General features: G+C 40.7%; 1 protein-coding gene across 2 annotated transcripts in view; it reads left to right on the top strand.

The window, feature by feature from the left end:
* Positions 1 to 23,129, top strand: part of SLIT3 (slit guidance ligand 3) — a 491,996-nt gene that overhangs the window by 248,474 nt on the left and 220,393 nt on the right. For both annotated transcript variants that reach the window (XM_066559986.1, XM_066559985.1), the window contains one exon: positions 21,888 to 21,959. In XM_066559986.1, coding sequence (XP_066416083.1) covers positions 21,888 to 21,959 — 72 coding nt within the window. The remainder of the gene's footprint in view (positions 1 to 21,887; positions 21,960 to 23,129) is intronic.

Raw genomic sequence — 23,129 nt, 5'->3', positions numbered from 1 at the left:
AGGCCCTGGCACAGGGTGCCCAGAGCAGCTGTGGCTGCCCCTGCATCCCTGGAGGTGTCCCAGGCCAGGCTGGATGGGGCTTGGAGCAGCCTGGGACAGTGGAAGGTGTCCCTGCCATGGCAGGGGTGCAATAAGACAATCTTTATGGTCCTTTCCAGCCCAAACCATTCAATGAGTCTACAAACATTTCCCAGCCAAGGAATGGAAACCAGGAATCCATGGCAGAATGCCAGAGCAGCAGGGCAGAGGGGGAGCCACCCTGTGTGAGCACCACTCAGAGCTGGAGCCACACAGAACAGCACAGGCACTGCTTTTTCTGTCAGGGGTTCCTGCACTTCCTTGTTCTTGATTCACTGGAATTCGCTTCCATCCATATTCAGCTCCTGCCTTTGGTCTCTCCCAGGCTTTGGCTGTAAGGTTCTGTAGCACTGGGATTCAGGGAAGAAAAAAAAAAGTCAACAGGTTTATGTGTCATGATAATACAGGCTCATTGCTTTTCTGCCTGAACACTTCTCAACCTCACCTGAGATAACAGCTCCTATCACTGGACCTGCAAGGGACATTCCCTGCATCCTGGGGCCACTTAGCAAATTGTGGGTAATATCCTCCTTGATAGCCCTAAAGGTTCTTGTGGAGGAAGAAATGAAGCATTTAGATTTATGTTTTTAAAAATGCAGAAATACATCAGCACATATGTAACGTTTAACACTTCTGCAAGTCAGTACACATTTATTTTCCTAGTGATTAAATTACCTCTGCAGTGTGGAAAATCAGAGCTCTGTGAGTACTGTAAAATATTGTTGTACCTATTAGTTTCAGTTCCTTATTTGTTAAATGGCTTTTCCTGGAAGATTCTGTTACTTTTTCTGCATGCATCTACTATTAGCATCAATCTACAGAACTTTTACAAAAATTAAACATCTTGAGTGCACATTCAGGTTTTGGAAAAAGCTGAACTTGCTCTTTACATTGAGAAGTATTTTGCATTCACCTACACAAAATATTAAAATGTTCCAATGTAATTTTTTTTAACCATCACAGCCAGCTCTGCAGAGTATATTTGTAGCTTCTGCCATTCAGCCATAGGAAAAATTAAACATACCTGTCAAGTTAAACTAATGAATAAACTAATGAATAAAGGAAATAATGGTCGATTTGTGTGTAGCCATTTCACTAGAAGAAAGCAAGTGATTGTGAGTTATTTGCCATGCATAAATATGCAGTAGGTCTTAATGAAATGTTACACTACAAAACATAACTCCTTTAGTCTGGGTTCTCCAGGGAAGCTATTATCCAGAGCCCTCTGAAATTCCTGGCTGTAGTTTCTTGACATTTGTGTACAGCATTCAGTGTTTCTCTTGCTGTTTGCAGTAAAATAAAACTAAAGGAAGAAGATAAACAGTTGGCCAGATTTTCCATTCTTTTGGTGTGAAATCTGGAATGAGCCTTCTGAAGCCAGTGGTTGGCCTCAAATAAAAGCAAAGAAATGCCTAGAGGAGAATTGATTATCATATGTTGGGTTATATATTTGCTTTTGTGTCTCCCAATGGGCTGAACAATATGTATCTATATTTGATAGTGTGCATTAACAGCTCAGTATATTTTAAATAGGAATACTATTGTGAGGAATTGTGGGGGTTTTGTCCCTTTCCTGCTTGCTCTGTTTCCATCAGGAATGTCACAGCTGCTGCAGCCACAGCCAAGGGAAAGCCTGTTAGGAACATGGAGATGAAAACTTGAACAATATGGATCTGTATTTGATGGTGTGCATTAAAAGCTCAGTATATTTTAAATAGGAACACATGAAAATTTAAGGAAAGGATACATTTCTATTATGGAACAGATTTCAGGTTGTTTTGACAAAGAGCTGGCTAAACAGGTCAGAGGCATGGAAAGAGCTATTTTGAATACTCATTGGAGACAAGCCTTTTGCACTCTTTAGGGGGCAAAAAGATCACATTACTTCAACTGTATAAATTCGTAAATAATTTTCCTCCTCCTTGTCCATAAATTCACCCTGCACTCAATGTATTCCAACAGTGTATTCCTTTCTATCTCCTGTAATTGGTCTTCATTGTGATAGTGACCATAATGAATTCAAGAGACATCTCTGTGGCCATCACATTTGCTTTCCTAGAAATGTCATTGTCATGCAGCATTATTATAACAATAAAATAACAAGTTCCCAACTTACCACCTTCTATGGAGAAACACCACCTACAGCGTCAGTTAATTTTATGAATACATTAGTTTGAGCTTTTGCCATCTGTTCCAGCCCTTATAAGAAATGCAAGAAGCATATATTTCACAATTAACTCATTAAAAGGATATGATTGATTGGAATGCACACACATGTTCCCTGCACCACAGTTAAGGTGAGATGGGCAGGACCAACCAAGCACTCAGAGGACATTTTGTGAGACAAATGCTTCTCTCTTGACATCCTCAGCCACACACACAGGGCCAGCACGTCAGGTGACACAGAGGGGTGACACTGGTTGCTTTATTGCTCTCTTGAGAGTCATGGCCCAGCCCTGCAGGGGCTCCTTCTGCTGTTTTCCTGACTGAGGTCACTGGGTGTACAGTAACCCTTGGCCTGTCTTATTCTATTCTATTCTATTCTATTCTATTCTATTCTATTCTATTCTATTCTATTCTATTCTATTCTATTCTATTCTATTCTATTCTATTCTATTCTATTCTATTCTATTCTATTCTATTTGAAATCACTAGTCTCTAAAATCTACCTGCCCTTATCTTTTTAAATAGCTTCCCTTGTCTGTCTTATAGTAACAATAAGAGAAAAAAACAAGAAAGCTGAAATAATGTGCAGGCTGGCTTTGGGCAGGCAGGAGGGTGGAGGGAGGATAACACTGACCAACACTGCTCACCCCAAAACCATCCCATGAAGGGTTCAAACCTGGGCCATATTTGGTAGTGTTATCAGTCCCTACTTGTACTTTTTAAACACATTTGTGTTTATGTTATCCCCTTTTTCTTGTCCCTTGCTAATAAATGAATTGTGGGGGTTTTGTCCCTTTCCTTCTCACTCTGTTTCCATCAGGAATGTCACAGCTTCTGCAGCCACAGCCAAGGGAAAGCCTGTTAGGAACATGGAGATGAAAACTTAAAGTTTAATTCAGAAACTGCATTCTTTGATCACAGTTTTTTCTCTGCCTCCAGTGAATCAGCGGAGGCTTTTTCCTCTCTGTGCTGCATTGGAGAGATGATGTGTTCATCATCAGCATCTTCCTGATGGTCTGTGGGAGCACAGGACCCTGAGCACAGGGTCTGTGCCCTACCTTTGTCCTGCCCTTGGGTCCCTTCTCTTGCAGAAGAGTTTTGTGCAGGATGGCTGAGGGTGAGCAAGGGGTCTGGAATAAAAAGCTAATTCTGCATTTTTCTAGGATATGCTGCATAGAGGCAGTGTCTTCTGAGTAGCTGTGCTGAATGATGGTGCTCTCAGGCAGTTTATTGGAATTCCCATAAAATACTGGGGCTTTAAGTGTTTTTACAACCCTGAAACTTCTGTGTGTCTCTTTTGACATCATAAGGAATAGTCATTATTCAGAATTACCTTCTTGAGGAGAAAGTTTCATAGGATTTTTGCAATGTGCACTGATGCTAAGAGATACCAGCTCAGCAGTGATGTTGCTAGTGAGTGAGCCAGTTTCAGTCTTGATAGTTTATTTTTGTAAATGCTTGGCATTAGGGTTCTGTCAGTTTTCAGGGAGTGTTTTAGAAGGGCATGAAGTGATAAGACAATGGGGAATGGCATTAAATGACAGAGAGCAGGTTTAGGTTGGATATTAGGAAGAGATTGTTCCCTGTGAGGGTGGTGAGGCCTGGCACAGGTGCCCAGAGCAGCTGTGGCTGCCCCTGGATCCCTGGCAGTGCCCAGGGCCAGGCTGGATGGGGCTTGGAGCAGCCTGGGATGGTGGAAGGTGTCCCTGCCATGGCAGGGGTGGAATCAGATGAACTTTTATCCCTTCCCACCCAAACTGTGCTGTGACTCTGTGATCCTGTGGTTCACATGGTCCTCTGGAGGGTTTGGCCCAGCCTGCAGGACCTTGCAGTGCTTTAGGACAGGAGCTGTTAATGGGAATGCTGCTGTTTGCATTATTGTTTATGCAATAATAATGCGTTATTATGTTTGCATTGTTCCCCAGCAGCCTGGATGGTCCCATGTGCCTCAGGGAGCAGAATGTGCACACTGACACCCTGCAAAAGCTGCAGCACACCTGATAAACACTGCTAACCCCACAACCATCCCATGAAGGGTTTAAACCTGGGCCATATTTGGTTGTGTCATCAGTCCCTACTTGTATTTTTTAAACACATTTGGGTTTATGTAATCCCCTTTCTCTTGTCCCTTGCTAATAAATGAAACACCAGGTGGACAAACCAGCACAGCACCATCTTAAATCTGTTAAATGTGCTAAACTATGACTTGGGCTTCATGTGAGATTGATTGCACAGATTGGAAATGCACCACTGATTTATTTTTTTCTATTTTTTAAATGAAAACATCTGCAATAAGTAGGGTGGATGTCTGCTCTGCTCTCTTGTCCACTTGCATTTCAGGAAGTGTTTGTTTTCATGGATGTCTGCAGTTGTGGGCTCAACTGGCCACAAGGGATCTGTCACTGACAACTTATTAAAAGCTCAACCATCACTCCTGAGGAACAGATTTCCTCACTATAAAGGTTGCTTCCCCCTGAGTAAAATGTCAGATAAATAAAAAGCTGAAATATCTCTTAAGTGTGTTCCACTTATAAAATAGAAGTACATAAGCCAATGTAGTAGTGGAGGGTGTATGTTTGGTGGCATTTAATATTTTTTAAATTTTCATTTTTCTGAGCTAATCAGAGCTGACTACCTCCATAATAAGGTTATTCATAATTCTGATTTACCCAATTCTTGTATCCTGGATATCCACTGCAGTATATATTGGTTTTAGTATTAATTTTTGGGCAAACCACAGATTTTTTTTTTCATATTTCTTGTAGAAGTATGACAACATCAATACCAATTGTTTTCTCCTTTTCTGGAAATGTATTTCAAGCATTATTGAAAGCCTGCACTTTAATTGTTTATACAGTAAACTCCTCATGCTGATGACAAGAAAGATGAAGTATCCCACACAGGCCTAAGTAATCTTTTCCATCTACTTCAAATTCTGTTCTGATCTTCCCTATGCTTTGTGTCCTGCATAATTTATCGCCTTGTCCAGCCTGAGAGGGGCTCCTCCTGCAGCCATCAGCAATGAGCTGTTGGGGTCATCAGTGGGGTTTGAGGAGTGACATGGATGCATGGATGTGCTGTGTCCCACCAGGAACAGGGCACAACTGGCACAGGGATGGGAATCCTTTGGATCCCTTGGAAAAATCCAAAGGATTTTTCAGGAGACTGAAAAGGTCCAGCCTTTGTGTGTCAGAACCTCAGGCTTGGTGGTCACTTTTACAATCTCTCTTCCATTAGGTAAAATATGGGAGTCTGGAAGTTTAAATTGTATATAACTCACTGACCTAAGTGGGACATTGGTGCAATTTTTTAAACAAGATCACAAGCTCCAGGTCCAGAGTTTGATAAAAGAAAACCTCATCCCTAGTCTTGAATGGGACCCATTATGTGGGGTTTGAAATCTGCTACAAAAAGTCTGGGTGACTATTGCTCTTTCCAGAGATTACTTATCTGCAGACTTATTTCACTGAGCTCTGCTTGCTGCTTTCTGGGCTCGTTATTCTTTTATCCTAATGAAGCACAGATACATTTTGATGCAGCACCCATTGCTGCAGCACTGCCTTTGTATGAAGAGTAATGAATAGCAGATTTGGCTCTTTTCTGTTTTAATAGACTTACAAGAGTCTCTCTGACAGAAACAAACTCCAGAAAATACCTTGATTTAAAAACAGGCTATGTGGTATCCTTACTGTCCTTTTGATATAAAACTTGATTAAAATGGGATGTGACATCAGTTGAAAAAGTATGAAAATCAAATTTTCTTTATTACGTACGTGTTTAGGCTAACCTATGCCTACAGTTTATCTTTGTGTAATTTATGCTGTCTTTATGCCATGCCTTAATTTTGAATACATTTGTTGAAGATTTCCTGTAGTATTCATCTATGATTGTCAAAAGGAAGTTTTATTCTAAAAAAAGAGATAGTACTGGTTTTAATTATGAATATAAATAGCTTCATAACCAGAGTGAACTCTGAATTTACATCATTTTTATGATAGCCACACCATTCCAGGTTTATTGATTTTGTCATTTGCTTCATTACATTTAATGCAAACCTTTTGTATGAAATTATTCTGGTGCTGTGCTGGCCACAGAGGGGTCAGCATGTGCAGTCTCTAGCCAAAACAGCCCAGCAATATCATTTTAGTGCAGACTCCATGGACAAAGGGGGGTTGTAAATACTGTCCACCAGCAGAACTAAGTTTGCCTTTTCCACTTGACCTTCCCAGCTGGACAAAGTTAAAACCACAGCTTGAGTTGTCTTTTTTTTTTTTTTTTGCTCTTCTTTTCTCTCCCCCTGTGCTTGGCTTCAGCTCTTTGGTCAGTGTGACAAATTTCTGTTACTGGAGAGGAAAAGGAGTTTGGGGTGGGTTTGGGCAGAGCCTGGAGGTGCCAGGCGGTGCTGGGAATGCCTGGCAGCTCCAGTTCTGTGCCCATGGGGGTTCCCAAAGGAGATGGTCTGCAGCAGTGCTGATCCCCTGCTCAGCAGCTGTTCTCAAGAGCCACTTGCTGCTTGCCTTTCAAGGCAGAGACACTGCGTGTCTGGGGTCTCCAGTTGTTTTTCTGTTTCACTGGGATTCAGTTCTGATAGTTGGCTTTGTGAAGAGGTAACAATGTGCCTGCTTTGCTGTGCTTTTCAAGGGGTCCCTGCCCATGGCAGGGGAGATGGGTCTCAGTGATCTTTATGGTCCCTTCCAACCCAAGCCATTGTGTGATTGTATGAATAAAACCTCTTGAGTTCTTAATTCATACTGCATCACTTTCTCCAGGTAACACAATTATTCTTTTAAATCTAACCATTTTAAAATAAGTGGTGCAAACACTATGCAAAACAGGTGAGTAAATGGACCCTAGTTTTCCCAGAAGGCAATAACTTAGGCTCAAAAATTAATTTCAGTAATTGATTGGGGGAGCAGATTTCCTGCACCACTCTTCCTTGACCACAAAATGAGATGGAGTCCCCCTGATTTTGACCCCAACTCTCACCTCAGAAGCTTTTTTCTTGACCCAAGCCCTCACCTCAGCTGCAGCTTTCTGTGTGAGAGCAGAGCTGCCTATTTCAAACATTTCTGTGCAGCTTCTTGCCACATTTAGAGCCCAGAAGGGAATGATTACATTTCTCATTCAGTGATTCAGTCTGCTCCATGACTTTGCTATCCTGCAGTTGGGTGGCTCCATGAGATGAAGTGTAGAAAAACAAAGCCACCTGCAATTCAATTCAATACAAAATTGATATGCCTTGAAAGAAAAATATTAAACTGTCATGGTCTAACTGTAGTGTAGAGTTTTTTCATCACAAATTGTTTTTATATGAACATATGCTCACTGTGTTTGTACAGCCAGGGATGTTACACAGTCCTTTTAAACAGCTCAGTTGCTGCATCACTTAAAACTGTCCTCAAAAGAAGCTCAGGTCATGTAAATCCTGCATGGATATTAAGAAAATCCTATTGAGGATCTTCATTTTATTCAAAAAAACCACCAGTGTTTTTGCTTTCATCTGCAGTGTTTTCTTCCTGTATAAAATAAGGATCTAAATCTGAGTAAAGCACAGAGGGAATTCTCAGGCACTTAGAGATCTGCCATGAGATTAATAGAAATAAAGTTGATTATCTAGGTGCAAATCTGAGAATGGCTTTAGTATAATAGCTTTGAGGTAGGCAAGAATAAAACCCCTTTTGTTTAAGACCAGATGACACAGGGGGAGTGGAGGCAGCAGCAGTGGAAAAGGCTGTGAGATGATGGTCTCATTTGTACAGCTGATTTCTGCTGCTGAATATCATTTCCCTCCACTCTTTTTTCCCTACCAAAGGCCTGTGGGATCTAATTTTGCTTTTGTTTACCCTTTGGTAGTCCCATAAATGTCAAAGAAACAAATGAGAGAATTCCATCTTCATGAGGAAGTAACCTCTGCTCCAGTCTTTTGTGGGTTTTTTTAAAGCTCTTTTGGAGTTATTTTTCCAACTCATTGAGCAGCACAGTAGCACTGTGGTAATGTGCATACACAGCTTGTCCAAGGTGCATTTTCACACTTAGGATTCTTCTTCCTTTCTCTTGTTTGACTAGGGAAAACAAGGGGTTTGGAATTGTTTATTTGAAGGAACAGCAGAGTTTCATGAATGAACAATCAATATTATTTCCCGATATAAATTCTGCATCAATATCCTGTCAATCACAAGTTGCTTATAAGGCAGTCATGATACCTTAATGCTAGAACATAGAGTGGTGCTTTTCAAAAAAAAAAAACCCTCAGAAAAGCCCCAACCCAAAACCAAACCTCCCAACCCTAGAATTTAACTCATTTGGAGATAATGGGCTGTATAAAACTGTGATGTGGTGCACAAGAAATCTTAAGGCAAATGATTCACATTAAGATGCCCATAAGCAGTTCTTGCTGCATTTCCACGAGCCCAGCAGAAAGCACCCAGCCTGCCTCTCAGGGCAGCAGAACAGGGCTCTCTCATACACATTAAAAATGGCATTTTGTGCCATGGGGTGGGAAATGGAGCTTTCTACTGTGAAAATTACCTTTAGAAATGAGATTGACTTTTTTCTGCTTTTTTTTTGTGTGACCCTTCAGTAGCCTTGTATGTGAGTTTCACCCTTGAACCTACCTTATTTAGTATTTAATTTATATGCTTAAACTCAGGTCATATGCAGCAACAGCTATTGATTAGGTCCTGCTTTTAAACCCAGTCTAAGAGGGAAGATGACTGCTGCAAAGAGGTCAAGTGGTTTGCCTGAAATAATTCACTGAGTAAGAGGGACTCACAATTATCTGAACCATTTGGGCAGGGGGTTGTTGGTGGGGGTGGATTTTTCGTTTGGTTTTAGCTCTCTGCCTGCAGCTCTCACTGCTTTTCAGAGATGTGGAGCTCTCCCTTCTGAGGAGCAGCTGAAAACATAATTAAGGGTAAATGATCAGGCAAGGGGGGGGAGCAGCCAGCCCTTCTCAATAAGTTGGGCAACAGGCAGAGCTCTCAGGACAGGGACTGAGAAGGATGGGAGAAATGTCCTGTGAAGCCAATTGTTCAGGTATCCTCTTTACCTACTTACAAAAAAAAAAAAAATTGTTGCTTTGATTGTAAAAAAGAAAAAAAAATGGGGCAGGGCTTTTTTCTGGCTGTTTTATTTCAGTGCTGCCACGTCTCAGTATGAATTAGGCTTTTGAGGTTTTGTCTAAAGGGTCAGGTGAGGTAACTGGTGTGATCTTGTGTCCAAACTTGCTGCCTGCTCCTACCTGGGAGTCCAAGTTTTCTTGCATGAGGCTCCTTTTTGCCACAACAACACTGGCAGAGGAAGCAGATGTCTCTTTATGAATTAATTTATGGACTAATGTCAGGGAAAAATACCCATAAAATATAAACCACCTAGCAAGAAAATTTGAAATTCATCTGAATAAGTTAATTTTGAAGATTGTTTGATAGTGGCTTCAAGTTTTTAAGGCTTCTAGAATCCTTATTCAGTGACTAGTGAGTAAATGTGAATGAACATTTCAGAATGTAAGCATTTATATTTAAGAAATCACAATGTCTAGGATTACTTGATGGTTGTTTTAATGATTTTAAAAGGAAATACTTTTCTTAAAAAAAAATTAAAAGGGAAATTTACAGAGAAAAATACTGAAGTCTGTAGCTTCTAGGAAATTTTGTACATAAACCTGCCTGTATGGTATTTTCTGTTGATATCAGAAGTGCAAAAATTATTTAATAATACTAACCTTATGTCTAACAGTAAGCCATCTTCTATCCATATTTTTCTTTTTAAATTGGGCATGCAGTTATCTTGGGATGCTGTTTTTACCAGTTTTTGATGAAATAATTCTTTCACACTTAGATTCATTACAAGTCCTGCATTTAGAGATAAAGTACAGAGTTTTAAGTCGCTCAAATCTCCTGCAAGAAGGAATAAATCCCTTTGGAGGTGACCTGTCCTCCTGCTCTTGCACTGTGTGTTGTTTTGGAGATGATGGTTGTCCCTTGGTGCTGGGGTCTCTGCTCTGTGATGTTTCAGCTCCCAGGTTGAGTTTTTCCTTGCCCAGCAGTTTATCCCTGCAGGAGACTGGCAATCCACAGGGAAAGCTGGAAGGCCTCAGTACCTGCAGCCTGCTTTTCAGCTCTCCCCAAGAATTCAGCTCATGTGAGGATATAACAGTAGGGATTTGATGACTTTTCCTTTCAAGCCCAGTAAAGCACCAGTGCTGTTCTACATCCTTTACCTGCATCTCTGTAAAGGTACTTTGTGGCAATAATACCATCAGTAATGATCTCCTGCACTGTGTTCAGCCCTTTGGATGTAAATTTTCTCTCCTGCATGTGGATGCTGACAGTCTGGTCAGAGAGAAATTCAAATAAACTTTCCCAGGCATTGTTCTGGGGGAGCAGGCTTGGTTTTACGAAGCCTTTCTTTATGATTTTTCTACCTTACTGCAGCATCTCCTGGTTTTTTTGTTTATTCAAAAAAAGTAAAAGCCCATGTATTCTGATGTGAAAGCTATTGGTTATTGTGAGGGTATTATTTCATTAAGGTTATCACTGGTTATCTATTAGATAGGGGGTAAAACACATAAAAACAGATTGCAATCAACAAAACGTATCAATTTCTATGATGTCATTGCTCCATGTTTTATATTAGTATTATACCTGTCTCAAGGATAGAGAAGAACATTTTAATTTGGAAATCTGTAGGTTAGTTGAAGTGGAAGAGATGAGTTCAGTTCCCAAAATTTTGTAAAACCTCACGGTGCTGCTGACAGCTCTGGGGAGCAGGAATAAATATATTAAAAATGGTGGGGAACTCAAATGCTACAGCCATCCCATAAAAGCCAAAAAATAGATGGATGCATTTGTTTTTATGAATCAAAAGAAGCAGACCTATGGTTACATGTAGGTGGAAAGGAACTCCCTGGTGAAGATGCACAGAGCTGTCACATATGCTCCATGCCATGTTTCTGAAGGGGACGTGGCAGTGCCACATTGATTTGGTAAAACATTGTTTGGGAAGCTGCAGATCTGCTAACAAAAACTGAATGCAGCCATCCAAACATATTGGATGCTTATGGTTCATATGGGTGTTCAAATACAACATTTGTTGCAAAGTGCTTGTAAACAACAATCTGCAGGGTGGATTGCTGTCCTTACCTCGGGTGACAAACATTCACAGATTATGTGAATTTGGCTGCCTTGAAAACAGGAAAGCAAAATGGCTTTTTTTTGTCAACTGTGATCCAGTTTGCTGTTAATTCCAGAGCGCTTTCCAAAGTATTTAAAAACTGATGTAATTATTAGGTGCCTAGATAACCAAGAAGAACATTGGTTTTGATTCCCATTTAATCTATCAGGTAACTTACTTATTTTGGTTCCTACAATATTTTTTGGGTTTTGTTTTACTTTTCTTAAAGATTTCCTCTTTTTTGTTCTATAAACGGGTTGTCTTTCCAAATACTTCTTGTTCTAGTTAGTTCTTTTTAAATGTTTTAGGCCTTAATTTGCTAGGTGCAGTTGTTTCACAGAGTTTGGGAAGTGTTCTAGACCTGGTGTAGACAAAGGACTGCGGTGGCAGAGGGGAACACAAGTCACAGAGGCAGAGCTGGTGTGACAACTTCAGAAATATGTCATGGGGTAATTAATTTGGATATGGACAGCTACTCAGGGAAGAAGAATAGGTCTTCAAGTTCATGTCCCACTGCCCAACAAACACTCCATATTTATCAGTGGACCTCAGGAACGGAGATAATGAAGAATCAGCTGCAGGCTGGCCTGCTCAGGACTTGTATATGACAGAATAGCAGATTTTAGTGCTTATAGGAACCCTTTGCCACTCTTCTTAGTCTAGACTAAGGGAAGTGTTATTTGCTTACTCATATATAAGTACCTGTATATGTAGCTACCTAAATTACTTATATAAGCACACAGAGTGCTCAGAAAAAGTGCAGAGTGCTATTTTTATAAGATTAGTAGAAATATAAATCAGCATATAAAAGCCCACAGCAAGATTTCACCCTTTAATTACAGTTTTTGTAACATAAGCAGGTAATGCAGCAACCCAAAGCACGTATTGTGTTAATTTATTTGTTTGAAATCATGCAGAACAAGCAAAATTGGGGCAATGAGGTATACAGGGTATACAGTCAGACTGTAAAAGTTATTCCAGTAGGACCCTGGATGGGAAACTTGAATTCATTGCCTTGAGTAGTGAGAATGAAGTTTGATGTAAGTGCTGTAAAGGTTCAGGCTGAATTCCAGTGTGTCTCTCCCACCCTTAGCACCAATTCATCTAAACTCACCCATAATCTTATCTAGAACTGGTTACAAGTCAGCCACAGCTCTGACTTGCAAAATGGGATGTCATGCTAAGAAATGACAAATATAAAGACGTAAAATCACAGGATCAGGGCTTTGCATATGCATTGAATCAGCCACTGGAAAACAAATTTCAATGGTTTTTACAGCTATTGCCAGCCCTGTTTTGTATCAGTAAGAGGGCAACAGGGCTCTGGTTATGTGAGGTACTTGTGGCTGCTATTCTTCCTCAGCTGGCCTGAGAAATCAACCAGCAAAGCAGAGAAAAAGGGTTAGGAGTCAGGATTTGCAGCTGCATGTCATTAGAAGCATTTTTGTGTTAAAAACAAAATCTCTGATAATACCCAGGCAGGTCATCAGTGAACAACACAGAACTGTAACTAAGCCTAATGCCTCTTTGTCTTAAAGTAATTCAAAACATTTATTTTTTGTTGGTGAGTTTGTCAGTGGCTGATTTTACAACAAAAATTACTAGAAGGGGATAAATTCCATGTTTCAAAATCAAGCTGCTGTTGTCTGATCAGTATAGAAGAAAAAGGGTAAAACAAAGCGAAATCCTGGAAGCACACCCTCCAACCCTGTTTTTATCTGGAGATGCCACTTATATTCATCTGTGTGGTTCATAGAAGCTCACAGCTGTGTTAAAGATGAAATGGCCTGATTTGGAAGCCCTTAGAAAAGCTTCTGAGCCTGTGTTAAGCATGGTCAGTGCTGGAAATCCCTATCAGGATGATTTAAAATGAATGCAGCATCTTGAAATACGTAATTTGTTAACTGTTCTCCAGTGGCTGTGGGAGTTGGTTGAGGAACTGAGCAGGACCATGTTGAGAAAAGTCCCTCAGTCCAAAATGGGATGTGGAGATATTTAGAACTGTGATTCCTTCTCCAGCTTTAATTGGTCATTTTTGTTTTTTTTTAAAAACAGTCTGATAAAACAGGCTTTGACTGAAAACTTATTGGTGTATTATACTAAGAAACTACCATTTATAACTGTAAGCTGTTAATTGGATAGTATCCACAAGGTTTTAGTATTGATTTTCTAATTACAAAAGGAAAAAAGTTACCAAAACAAACAAAACAAACAAACAAAAAAATCAACTGTTTTGCCCAAATTTACCAACTATGCAGCAAGGCAGACACTCTGCCATATACTCCCAATATTTAGTGGTTTGGTATTACTTCCTGCTAATTTTAGTCCTGAGAGCTAGAGGAACATATCCCAAGTCATTGTATGACTGCAGGTGATAGCATTAATCTAATGTGATATGGGATTTCAGAGGGGACAGATGTCTGGAGATTGAATGTCCAGATTTCCTTTTGCTCTGTCATCCCCCTAACCATGTAAAAACCAGGCACTTGCCCTGGGCATGTTCACCTTCCCTGCTCTGCCACAGCCTCTGTGCCCCACAGCATTTTCATGTTTCCTGGTCAAGTCCAAGCTTCTCAAAGGCAGGAGAGCCTTCATTTTCCTCTCAAACCTGAGTTTTGTAGGTTTTTAAACATAAAAATGTGGCAGCAAGGAGCACCTCCAGAATTCCCAGGCTTTTTGCTCGGTGTCCCTGTTAAACCATCTCACAGTGAGCTCAGTGCCACTGGCGTGGGCTGGGCTCAGGGGCAGCTCCACCTGCAGTGGTGTCCCCAGGGCAGCAGAGATGTCACCCATGTCCAGAACATCTGTCCAGCTCTGCAGCCAGGAGCCAGAGAGCACCAGCCCTGCCTTGTTGTGTCACACTGGAGAGCTTCTTGCAGCCCTCTGTCCTGCTGAGCCCATTTTACATGCCAATTTTTGTTTGTCTTTGGCAACTGATACACTTTTTAATTGGAAGGGATGGAGCATTTTGGGTCTTTTTAAAAAAGTTTTGGTTCTGTAATGAATCTGTTACAGCACAGAATGATTTTAAGGAGAAAACCCCAATCCCAGCTGACGCTTGTGACCGTGTTTGCAGGGGTCTGAGGATGAGGGAGGAGATGAGGATCTGACTCCATGTTTCAGAAGGCTTGATTTATTATTTTATTATATATATTATATTAAAACTATACTAAAAGAATAGAAGAAAGGATTTCATCAGAAGGCTGGCTAAGAATAGAAAAGCAAAAATGATAACAAAAGCTTGTGTCTCAGACAGAGTCTGAGCCAGCTGTGATTGGCCATTAATTAGAAACAACCACATGAGACCAATCCCAGATGCACCTGTTGCATTCCACAGCAGCAGATAACCATTGGTTACATGTTGTTCCTGAGGCCTCTCAGCTTCTCAGGAGGAAAAATCCTAAGGAAAGGATTTTTCAGAAAATATCATGGCTACAGATGCTGCTGCACTGATGGGCGGTACCAGCTCCCCTGTGGGGTTTGTTTGTTTTGCCTTGGGAATGAATGGGATTTCTGTGCTGTTAGCTCCACAGAAGTGATGCCACGATGGTGCAGGAGCCTGTGTAAGCCCTGGCCTTGCTCACAGGGCACAGATTCTGGGTGAGTTTCAGCGGTGCTGCAGTCCTGGGCTCAGGATGGGGCTCGGGCAGCTGCAGCCTCCCCGTGCCAGAAACACCCGAGAGGAGCAGGGGGCTCAGGCTGGGCTGGAGTCACAGCCCCAGAGGAGCAGAGCTCAGGGTGCAATGCACAGTTCCTACTCCACCTGCAGCAGCTGCGTGCATGGAAGCACCTGCACCTCCTCCATGTGCTCTTTGCACATGACTAATGTCTGCTCTTTATTTCCTTCTAACAACTGCGTATTTCTTCTATGCCTGGCTTTCAAATTTTCCAGTTTCATAATACTGTCCCTAATGATATGATTTCCTATTAATATTCCTAATCTGATTCCCTGGTATGATTTCTGATCAATAAGGTCACTGGTTAGTAACATTCTGAACTAGAACTTTCCTTTACATCTGGTGTTTGACACTTGTCAACATAACAATAAATAATTTAAGTAAGTGCAAACCTTCTAAAACTGTAAAAAAACACCACAGTAAGTAACTTTCATTTTCTCAAACACCCATTTTATCTTTGTCTTTTCTTCCCCTTTTCCCCTTTGGGGCTGTGGCAGAGGAGAACAACAGATGGTTATCAGTCAAGAGTAACTAGGGAAACAGCAAAACCTGCCCCAATTGCTATGGAGACAGCCATTTCTGTGCTTGGTATGCACTATTTGTTACATCAGCAACCAGAGAGAGTTAAAAAAAGAAAAAAAAAATGTTCTAAAGCACCTGATATTGAAAGGAAATCTTGTGTTTGTGGATATTTGTCCTTGTAGCAGGAGGAGTCTCCATGTTTGTTTGTCACTCAAGTTTTGCTTTAGGCTGATATTTTGGTTATTTTGTGACAGCAGCATTTTGATTTGTGAGTAAATACTTAGTAATGTTGAATAGTCTGCAGGATAATTATTCATAAGCAATTCTTCCCCTTCAAATCAGATATTCCTCCCTCCTTGAATTTAACAATGTGGCAGCAGAGGTTGAGTATGAAAACTGAAGACAGAGAAAATGAGTCTGCCCAATTATCTCAGGCAGATGAGCTGTTTCTGCACAAAGCCTCAACCACAGCTTTTGGCAAAACTGCATCCTTGGGAACCAAAAAAAAATGGGAATTTTGAAACACTTGTAAAAATCTCAGAGTGAGATTGCAGCTTGATCACAACAGCTGTATCAATCTTTTATATTTTCTAATATAAGCAAGCTCCTATAGAGTGACTTCAGTGAAGAATAAATAAAGAGTAAAAATTAAATGGGGAAAAAATGCATTAAAAGCTACTTTGAGAGAACTTCACATTTTTTCAATTTAATTGAATTTAAAATTACCTCAAAGCACCATCTTTCCCCATTTATTGGGGCTTCCTCATCAATTATTACAAGGATAAGGACTTTAGTTTGGCATGTGAGAAATTTTAAATAGATGTGTTGGTGTCACTTTCCTCAGATATTTTAATATTCTTGAAGTCACGTAGGGGCAATAAATGTTATAGACTGTCTTTCGGATTCTTACAGGTTATAGAAGAACTTAAATACTAGAGTGCAAACTTTACAGGAAAGGGATGACATAGAACCAGCAAGTCTGCGTTAGAAACAAAATGAAAAAGGAAATGGAAGGGGAAAATGTTGTCCAAACAGGGGTTCTTTTGGAGATAAAATTAGCAAAATTATTTCTTTCTAAAAATGATTCTGTAATAATTTACTGTGCATTTACCTCCTGTGAAATTCCAATTGAAATTCCTTGAAATATTTTAGTGATATAATTCTTTAACATGGATATACCTGGTTAAAAATGCAAATCTTTCCTCATTGAGGAAATACCACCTGCCCATTTTTTATCTGCAAGTGTAGATACAAGCTTTAACAGTAATTTTATATCAGCAACAGTAAACGTTAAATATGCAACTATTATAACACTGCTTTTTTATGCTAAATGTGAAATATGAGAAAGAAATTTGAACAGTATATATTACAGTAGTCTTTAATATTTGCTTTTATTTAAATATTTAACTAGATTTTGGGCAAAATATAGAAAGAGGTTATAGTAATTTAACTACTGTCACAGTATAATTTAAAAATAGATTATTACTTGAGCTCTGCAGTGGCCTTGGTAGTGTTTGAAAATGGGAAAAAAATCCCTTACTGAATAAAGTACAAAACACTGGTTATAAAGTCCATTATTGTTAAATGTTGATGCTTGAAGGGCCTCTTCTTTGTGAATGTGAGTGTGGCAAATTGCAGAAAAAATGCTGAAATCTCTTATATAGTTGGTGGGCTGTGAAGAAATCTTGCTAGTAATACAAATGCAGGGTTTTAAACAGAAATTTTTTAATGTTAATAAAAAATAGATTATTTCAGTTTTGGTAAATTTCACCCTGCATGAATTCAATTCTTTTATGTTTTAGAATATTTCTGTGATTTAAAAAAAAAAAATCTTAAAACTAGTTACATGAAAAAATTTTGCCAGCTTTGGTGCTGGGGATTTTTATCTCTTAAATGCATTTGAAAATGAAATATTCCTTATTGTTGTGAGCAAAACCTTCAAGGCTTGGTATTTAAAGGATTATTTCAAATGCAAAAGAATATCAACCTTGTAAAACCCTGTTCCTTCTAAATAGTATTTGAAATTTAACTCCTATTTATGATAGATAATGCACCAGTCTAAATGGATAAGCCAGAGTTACACTGTCAGGGAAAAAGTGTTTTAAACATTTAAAGTGGCATTTTAGCCAAGCCATAGATTCTCCTGTGATATAAATCTGTTAGGATGCAGTGTTATTTCTCATTTCTTAGAAAGGTGATTTGTGTCTAAGGTTTTTTTTTTTTTTAAACATCAATTTTAAGTTTTATCCATCAGTTGCATATAATGTACTCACACAATTTTCCTGCTTTTCAATAAAAACTGAGAGTAGTTTTTGAGTCCACATTAGAGCCAAATTGCAGTAATACATATGGCTTTATGTATTACAGCTCTGCCACATGAAAGATGTCTTTTCCTCCAGAGACTTTTAGAAATTCTTGGATTGTTTATAAGCATTTGTCTGTGTCACACTCCACCTAAATCCCATTTGCCCATTCAATATTTTCCTTGCTCGAGTGCTTTGCTGTGCTCTCGGAGGTCTCTGGTGTTGCTGTCGTTCTCTGCCGGCATTGTCTGGTTGCTAATTGCGTGTCACGGAGCTCTGGGATCCCTGCAGCCTCCGGGCTGGGGTCAGGACGGATGATTCAATCCCAGGGGAGCTGCTGGCTGTCCCAGCTGGGATCTCAGCTGCCCTGCTCTGACAGCATCGCCCAGCCCAGCTCTGGGATCTGGGTCTGCTCAGCTTCACTGCTTTGTGTCTGATGCATGAGAGATTCAGCATTTCACCCAAACACTCCAGCCAAAATCAAAGTTAGATCTCTTGTAACTCAGCAAAATTTGGAAGTGTCACACAGCTCAGTTACTGTGGTTTCATTCATCCTTCAGCAGCTCGGTGTTTCTCTGTGAGGACATTTTTTGGTCAGATGCAGTCAAATCACTTGGTGGGTTTAGATAAAGTCTGAGCCCAGTGCTGCATTCCTTCAAAAGGCAGAGTAAATGCAGGTATGGAAAGTGATTTTGTCCATGTATTTTAAAAATTGCTTCTTAAATCTGAGTTTGTGTTGTCTGACCTTTTAGCACCAGCATGTTGCACCACTACGTGCATAACAACCCATTTGCAATCTCAAGGAAAAGATTTTCTAGAAAGGCTATGAGTGCTGACAAATAGAGGTGCCATTTAAACCTGAACCAAGGCTTCTGCAGCCCAAGACCATTTTTAGAAATTCCCCTGAAGCCTGGAGCAGGTGAGGTGTGTCTCAGGAAGCTGACCTGTGCTCTGAGTGCTCTGTTCAGGATGGAGAGATGGGAGATGGGTCACAATGTTCCTCAGGGAAATGTAGGTTCCACCTGCTCTGAAATATTGGGCTGTTTTTAAGTTGAAATTTTACCTTCTCTGCATATGGTTAATTTTATCCATTAAGATGTTCTTCTCAACAAATGTTAGGGATGTCTGTTTGGCCCCTGGAGGAGCCGCGTGCACAGCCTGCCCACACTGAGTGTGTGAGCTGGCTGCTAGTTCACATCACAGGGGCTTTGTTTTGTCTTCATAAACACAAAAAGATGTGCTGGACACCTTGGCTTTCTGTAAGACTTCCCTTAAACTTTTCCCAAAACTTTAAACTTATCACTTTTTGTGCAAGGAAGACATTTAGATCTAAACTCTCAAATTTCTAGTCTTGACTGAACGGCTCACCAGGGTGCTGTACAGATGCACAGAAATAGGATTTCCATCTTTACACACAGAGAAATAAATAGGGAGTCAGAGGGTCTTAAAACCTAATTTTAAGACAACTAGCAGTTCTCTTCCTTTTGAGAAGAAATTCTCATGTTTCAATGCAGATGCAAATGTGTTGGGGTGATAGATACCAGGAGACAGGAGCTCTGTGACAAAGGAGCATTAAACACGTGAGTTTCACCCCAGAGACTGTGAAGAATTGGTTATGGGCCAGAGAATCAGGGTGTATCACTAATGAATATGTTCCCTATTTACTGATAACCCTGCTTAACTGTGTGTCTTCTGAGCATCGAGAGGTTTCCTTTGCTGTGATCCTGTGCATCGATCACACAGACTAAACCTGGTTGTTGGCAGTGGCATGACTGGACCTGTGGAAATATGATTAAAATGGTCATTACGCTTTTTCAGCAAAAATCAATCTATGAGAGTTGCAGTTTTTTTAAAAATACAATACCCACCAAGGAATCCCTTTAATCAGAAGGCTTTGAGAGTAGCACACTGTGGGGTTTATTTGCTTATTTTAGTGCATTTGGCAGAAAAATCAATATCATAGTATAACTCCAATAAAAATCGTGCAATATCTAGTACTTCCCGTAGAAGGAGAGGGAGAGGTGATTCTCAAGTTGAGGCTCCATTCACCTCATCATGTTAATATCTGCCAACCTTCTGCTTAATAAAGCTAAGTGTAAAGCAGTTAATCATGCAGAAAGCACTGTATTTAACTCATTTGAAGTTTATTCCTCTCCAAAATGCACCATCCCTTCAGCTGGAGCCACAAATTTTTGTCAATTAAACAGTGATATCAGGACAAGTCTTCTCAGCAGTCAGAAACAGAGAGATTTTAGGATCTTTCGCAGATGGTCAGAGAAACAGAGAACATCAATATGTATATATACATTTATCCAGATACGTATATATGCTGTGCATGAACTCCTACACACAGAAAAATCCCTTTTGGAGGTTTGTACATCCCACTGTCTGCCAGTATTGGAGACATTGCTGAAGTTTTGCCAAATTCACAAAGTTCTCCAAAGTTAGCAAATGCTATAAGAAATCATAGTTGGGGCTTTATGGTTCCTAAGGTTTTTAGTAGACCTTAGAGTGTGAGTGGGTTTTCCTGTACTTTAACTCATAAAAAATACCATGTTCATTGATACAAACTCCATCACAAAGGGTGAGTGTCCTGTGGTTGTCAAAGATGTACATGTCCAGGATGCTCAATGTTAGCAGATCAAACTCAGTATTTAGAGGGGCTCATAGAGATTGTATTTGCTCTGTTTGTGCTTCATTGTTGTATAATAAGAAAATAGCTGCAAATGTCTATTTAGACCAAAAATTAGATACAGGGAATAATTGGAAAGTAGTTGATCAAACTATACAACCATACTATACGTGGGTGTTAAATATTTCCTATAGTTGCATATATATATATATATATATGTATTTCATAAAAATCAGAAACTACAGCATAATCTTTGTATCTTTATTCAAGATACTTTACCCACATAGTACAAAAGGTCTCTGCCTCATAAAATCCAAAGTTTATGCTGTGCAAAGGGCAGTAACAGATAGTCAGGAGCTTGCATCTATTTTTTCATGAAATGCAGATATTTTACTTGCATGTGACTGGATACGTGATTTTATTTCTTTAAGTGTAAAATTTAAGGGATCAGATGTCAGAAAATGTAATCACTGAATTTTAAATTACAACTTTAATTCTTTTAAGGAGAGGAGACAGATGTAGCTGTCTTGCTGCATCCACATGTATTGCAAAATACATTTAAATCATGCGCATACAGGGAGACAAATGAGAGAACTCCGCCACCCAAATATTAAATTACATGTTTTGAAGCAAAATAGTGTTTTAAGTGTACATGTGTATAATGCTTTTTGTCACTGGATTGCTCTCCCTGATGCAGTTAGACAGAATCTGTATTTAGTCAGAAATCTTTCAATAGAAAGGGCTACCAGATGGGACCAGTAACAATGCAGAGAGGCATCGAACCACCACAGACATTTGGTGCTTAGAATAATAAAAAGACTATAAAATTAGATTAGTTGAGTCTAATTTGGAATTGGTATATTCCCTATGCACTCTCACAGCTCTTGGGTAGATAAAGCCTGAAGATTTAGTACTGTCAGGACAGAGGACTCCAACTTCCAGTAAAAGAAAAAACGGCATTCTGTGAGGTCACGGAGGGCAGCCCAGTGACCTCCAATGATTTACAGGCCTTTAGCTTAATGAAATTGTTTCAGTGACATGACGGTAAAAGCTCATAATGGATTGGATGCCCTAATGTAATGAAATTACTCCCTTCTGCCTTAAAAAAAAAAAAAAAAAGGCAAAAAAAAAAAAAAAAAAAGACGCAATTAATATTTACTGAGACCTGACAGGCTTCAGTGTGCGGGAGCGTGCAGCGCTGTCAGACAGCCGCGAGCAGCCCCGAGCAGCGTGGCAGCTGAGCAGGCGCTGCGAGGGGGTGGAGGGACACCTCGCTGACAGGGAAGCCCCAACCTGGCGCTCCGAGCCAGCCTTCATCCTCTCCCTTCCTTTCTGCAGGCAACTGGACAACAACCAGATCAGCTGCATCGAAGATGGAGCCTTCCGAGCGCTGCGCGACCTGGAGATCCTGTGAGTGGACTTGGTGCCGGGGCGGTGGGGGGTGGCTGTCCCCACAGCGCTGTGTGCTGCAGTGCTGCCGGGGCTGGGGGCTCTGCAGCCTCGCTGCCCACCTCAGCAGGTGCAATCTCAGCCTTCCCCGGGCCGGCAGCGCTGCTAATTAAACCACAATAGGCGCCGTGTGCGCTCTGAGGAGCGCGGAGATCGCTGCCCTGGCTGCTGCCTGGAGCAGATGGGTTCAGCAGCATTCCCGGCGTGTCCGGCGTGTGATCTGCAGCCAGAATCCTGCCCTGATGGCGAGCACAGGATGGGGAACAGGTTCATGGGCAGCAATATTGCGAGATCGGGGACCGCTGCCCTAGACAAAAGCTGTTTCAAAGGTGTTTGGTGTGTAAGAGGGAGGAGAGACGGGCGCTTGGCAGGCTTGTTCAGTGCAGTCATTGGCTTTTGGGGAGGATCCTTCTCTGAGGGCTGAAATAACACCACGTTGTGCTCTTCATGTACCACAAACTTTACACATAGGCTGTTAAAGCTGCAGACATACTGAATAAAAGATTTTGACAGTGAAAGCTGACTCTACCAGAGACGCAGCACATTAGATTTAGAGCGCTGTCATTGTAATGTAAATCCAATATTATCCTGAACTTGGTATCTGTGCAGATAATTCGCTTATTACTTATTGTAACTTGTTCACTTAAAGACCTTTTCTAGAATAGGTTTTCACAATATGAACTGCTGTAAAGCTTTCCCTGTCACCCCAAAGTTAATCCTGCAAAGCTGAGTGTCAGTACTCATGAAAGCACATAATTCTGAGCTGAAATGGAGGGGGGCAGGAAGGACACGCGACCTCTCCAAAATTCAAACCCTCCTCATCCACCGTGAGTTAATGTGAGAGCAGCCCTGACCCAGTGCACACCTTCCTACAGCAGGGAAGGCCTGCCTGGCTGCTGCAGAGCTTGCCCTTAAATTACATGGGATGAAACAGCAAATGGTAGGTGGATGAAATAAGCACCTGCCTCAGACACTGCTGGCATCTGGAGACTCAGCAGAGTCACGACATGTCCCGAGAGGAGGCAGAGCAGCGGGGCTGGATGGGCAGCCCTGTGCCACTCCACGGGGTCTGAACGCTCTGGTGATGCACAGGGCTGTCCCCAAGGGCTGGGTCCAGCTCAGACTGATGCT

This window comes from Molothrus aeneus, chromosome 15 (genome assembly GCF_037042795.1).
Source record: "Molothrus aeneus isolate 106 chromosome 15, BPBGC_Maene_1.0, whole genome shotgun sequence".
In the NCBI taxonomy this organism is placed as follows: domain Eukaryota; kingdom Metazoa; phylum Chordata; class Aves; order Passeriformes; family Icteridae; genus Molothrus; species Molothrus aeneus.
Note: the sequence above shows the minus strand (reverse complement) of the source record. Positions and strands in the feature narration are given on the sequence as shown.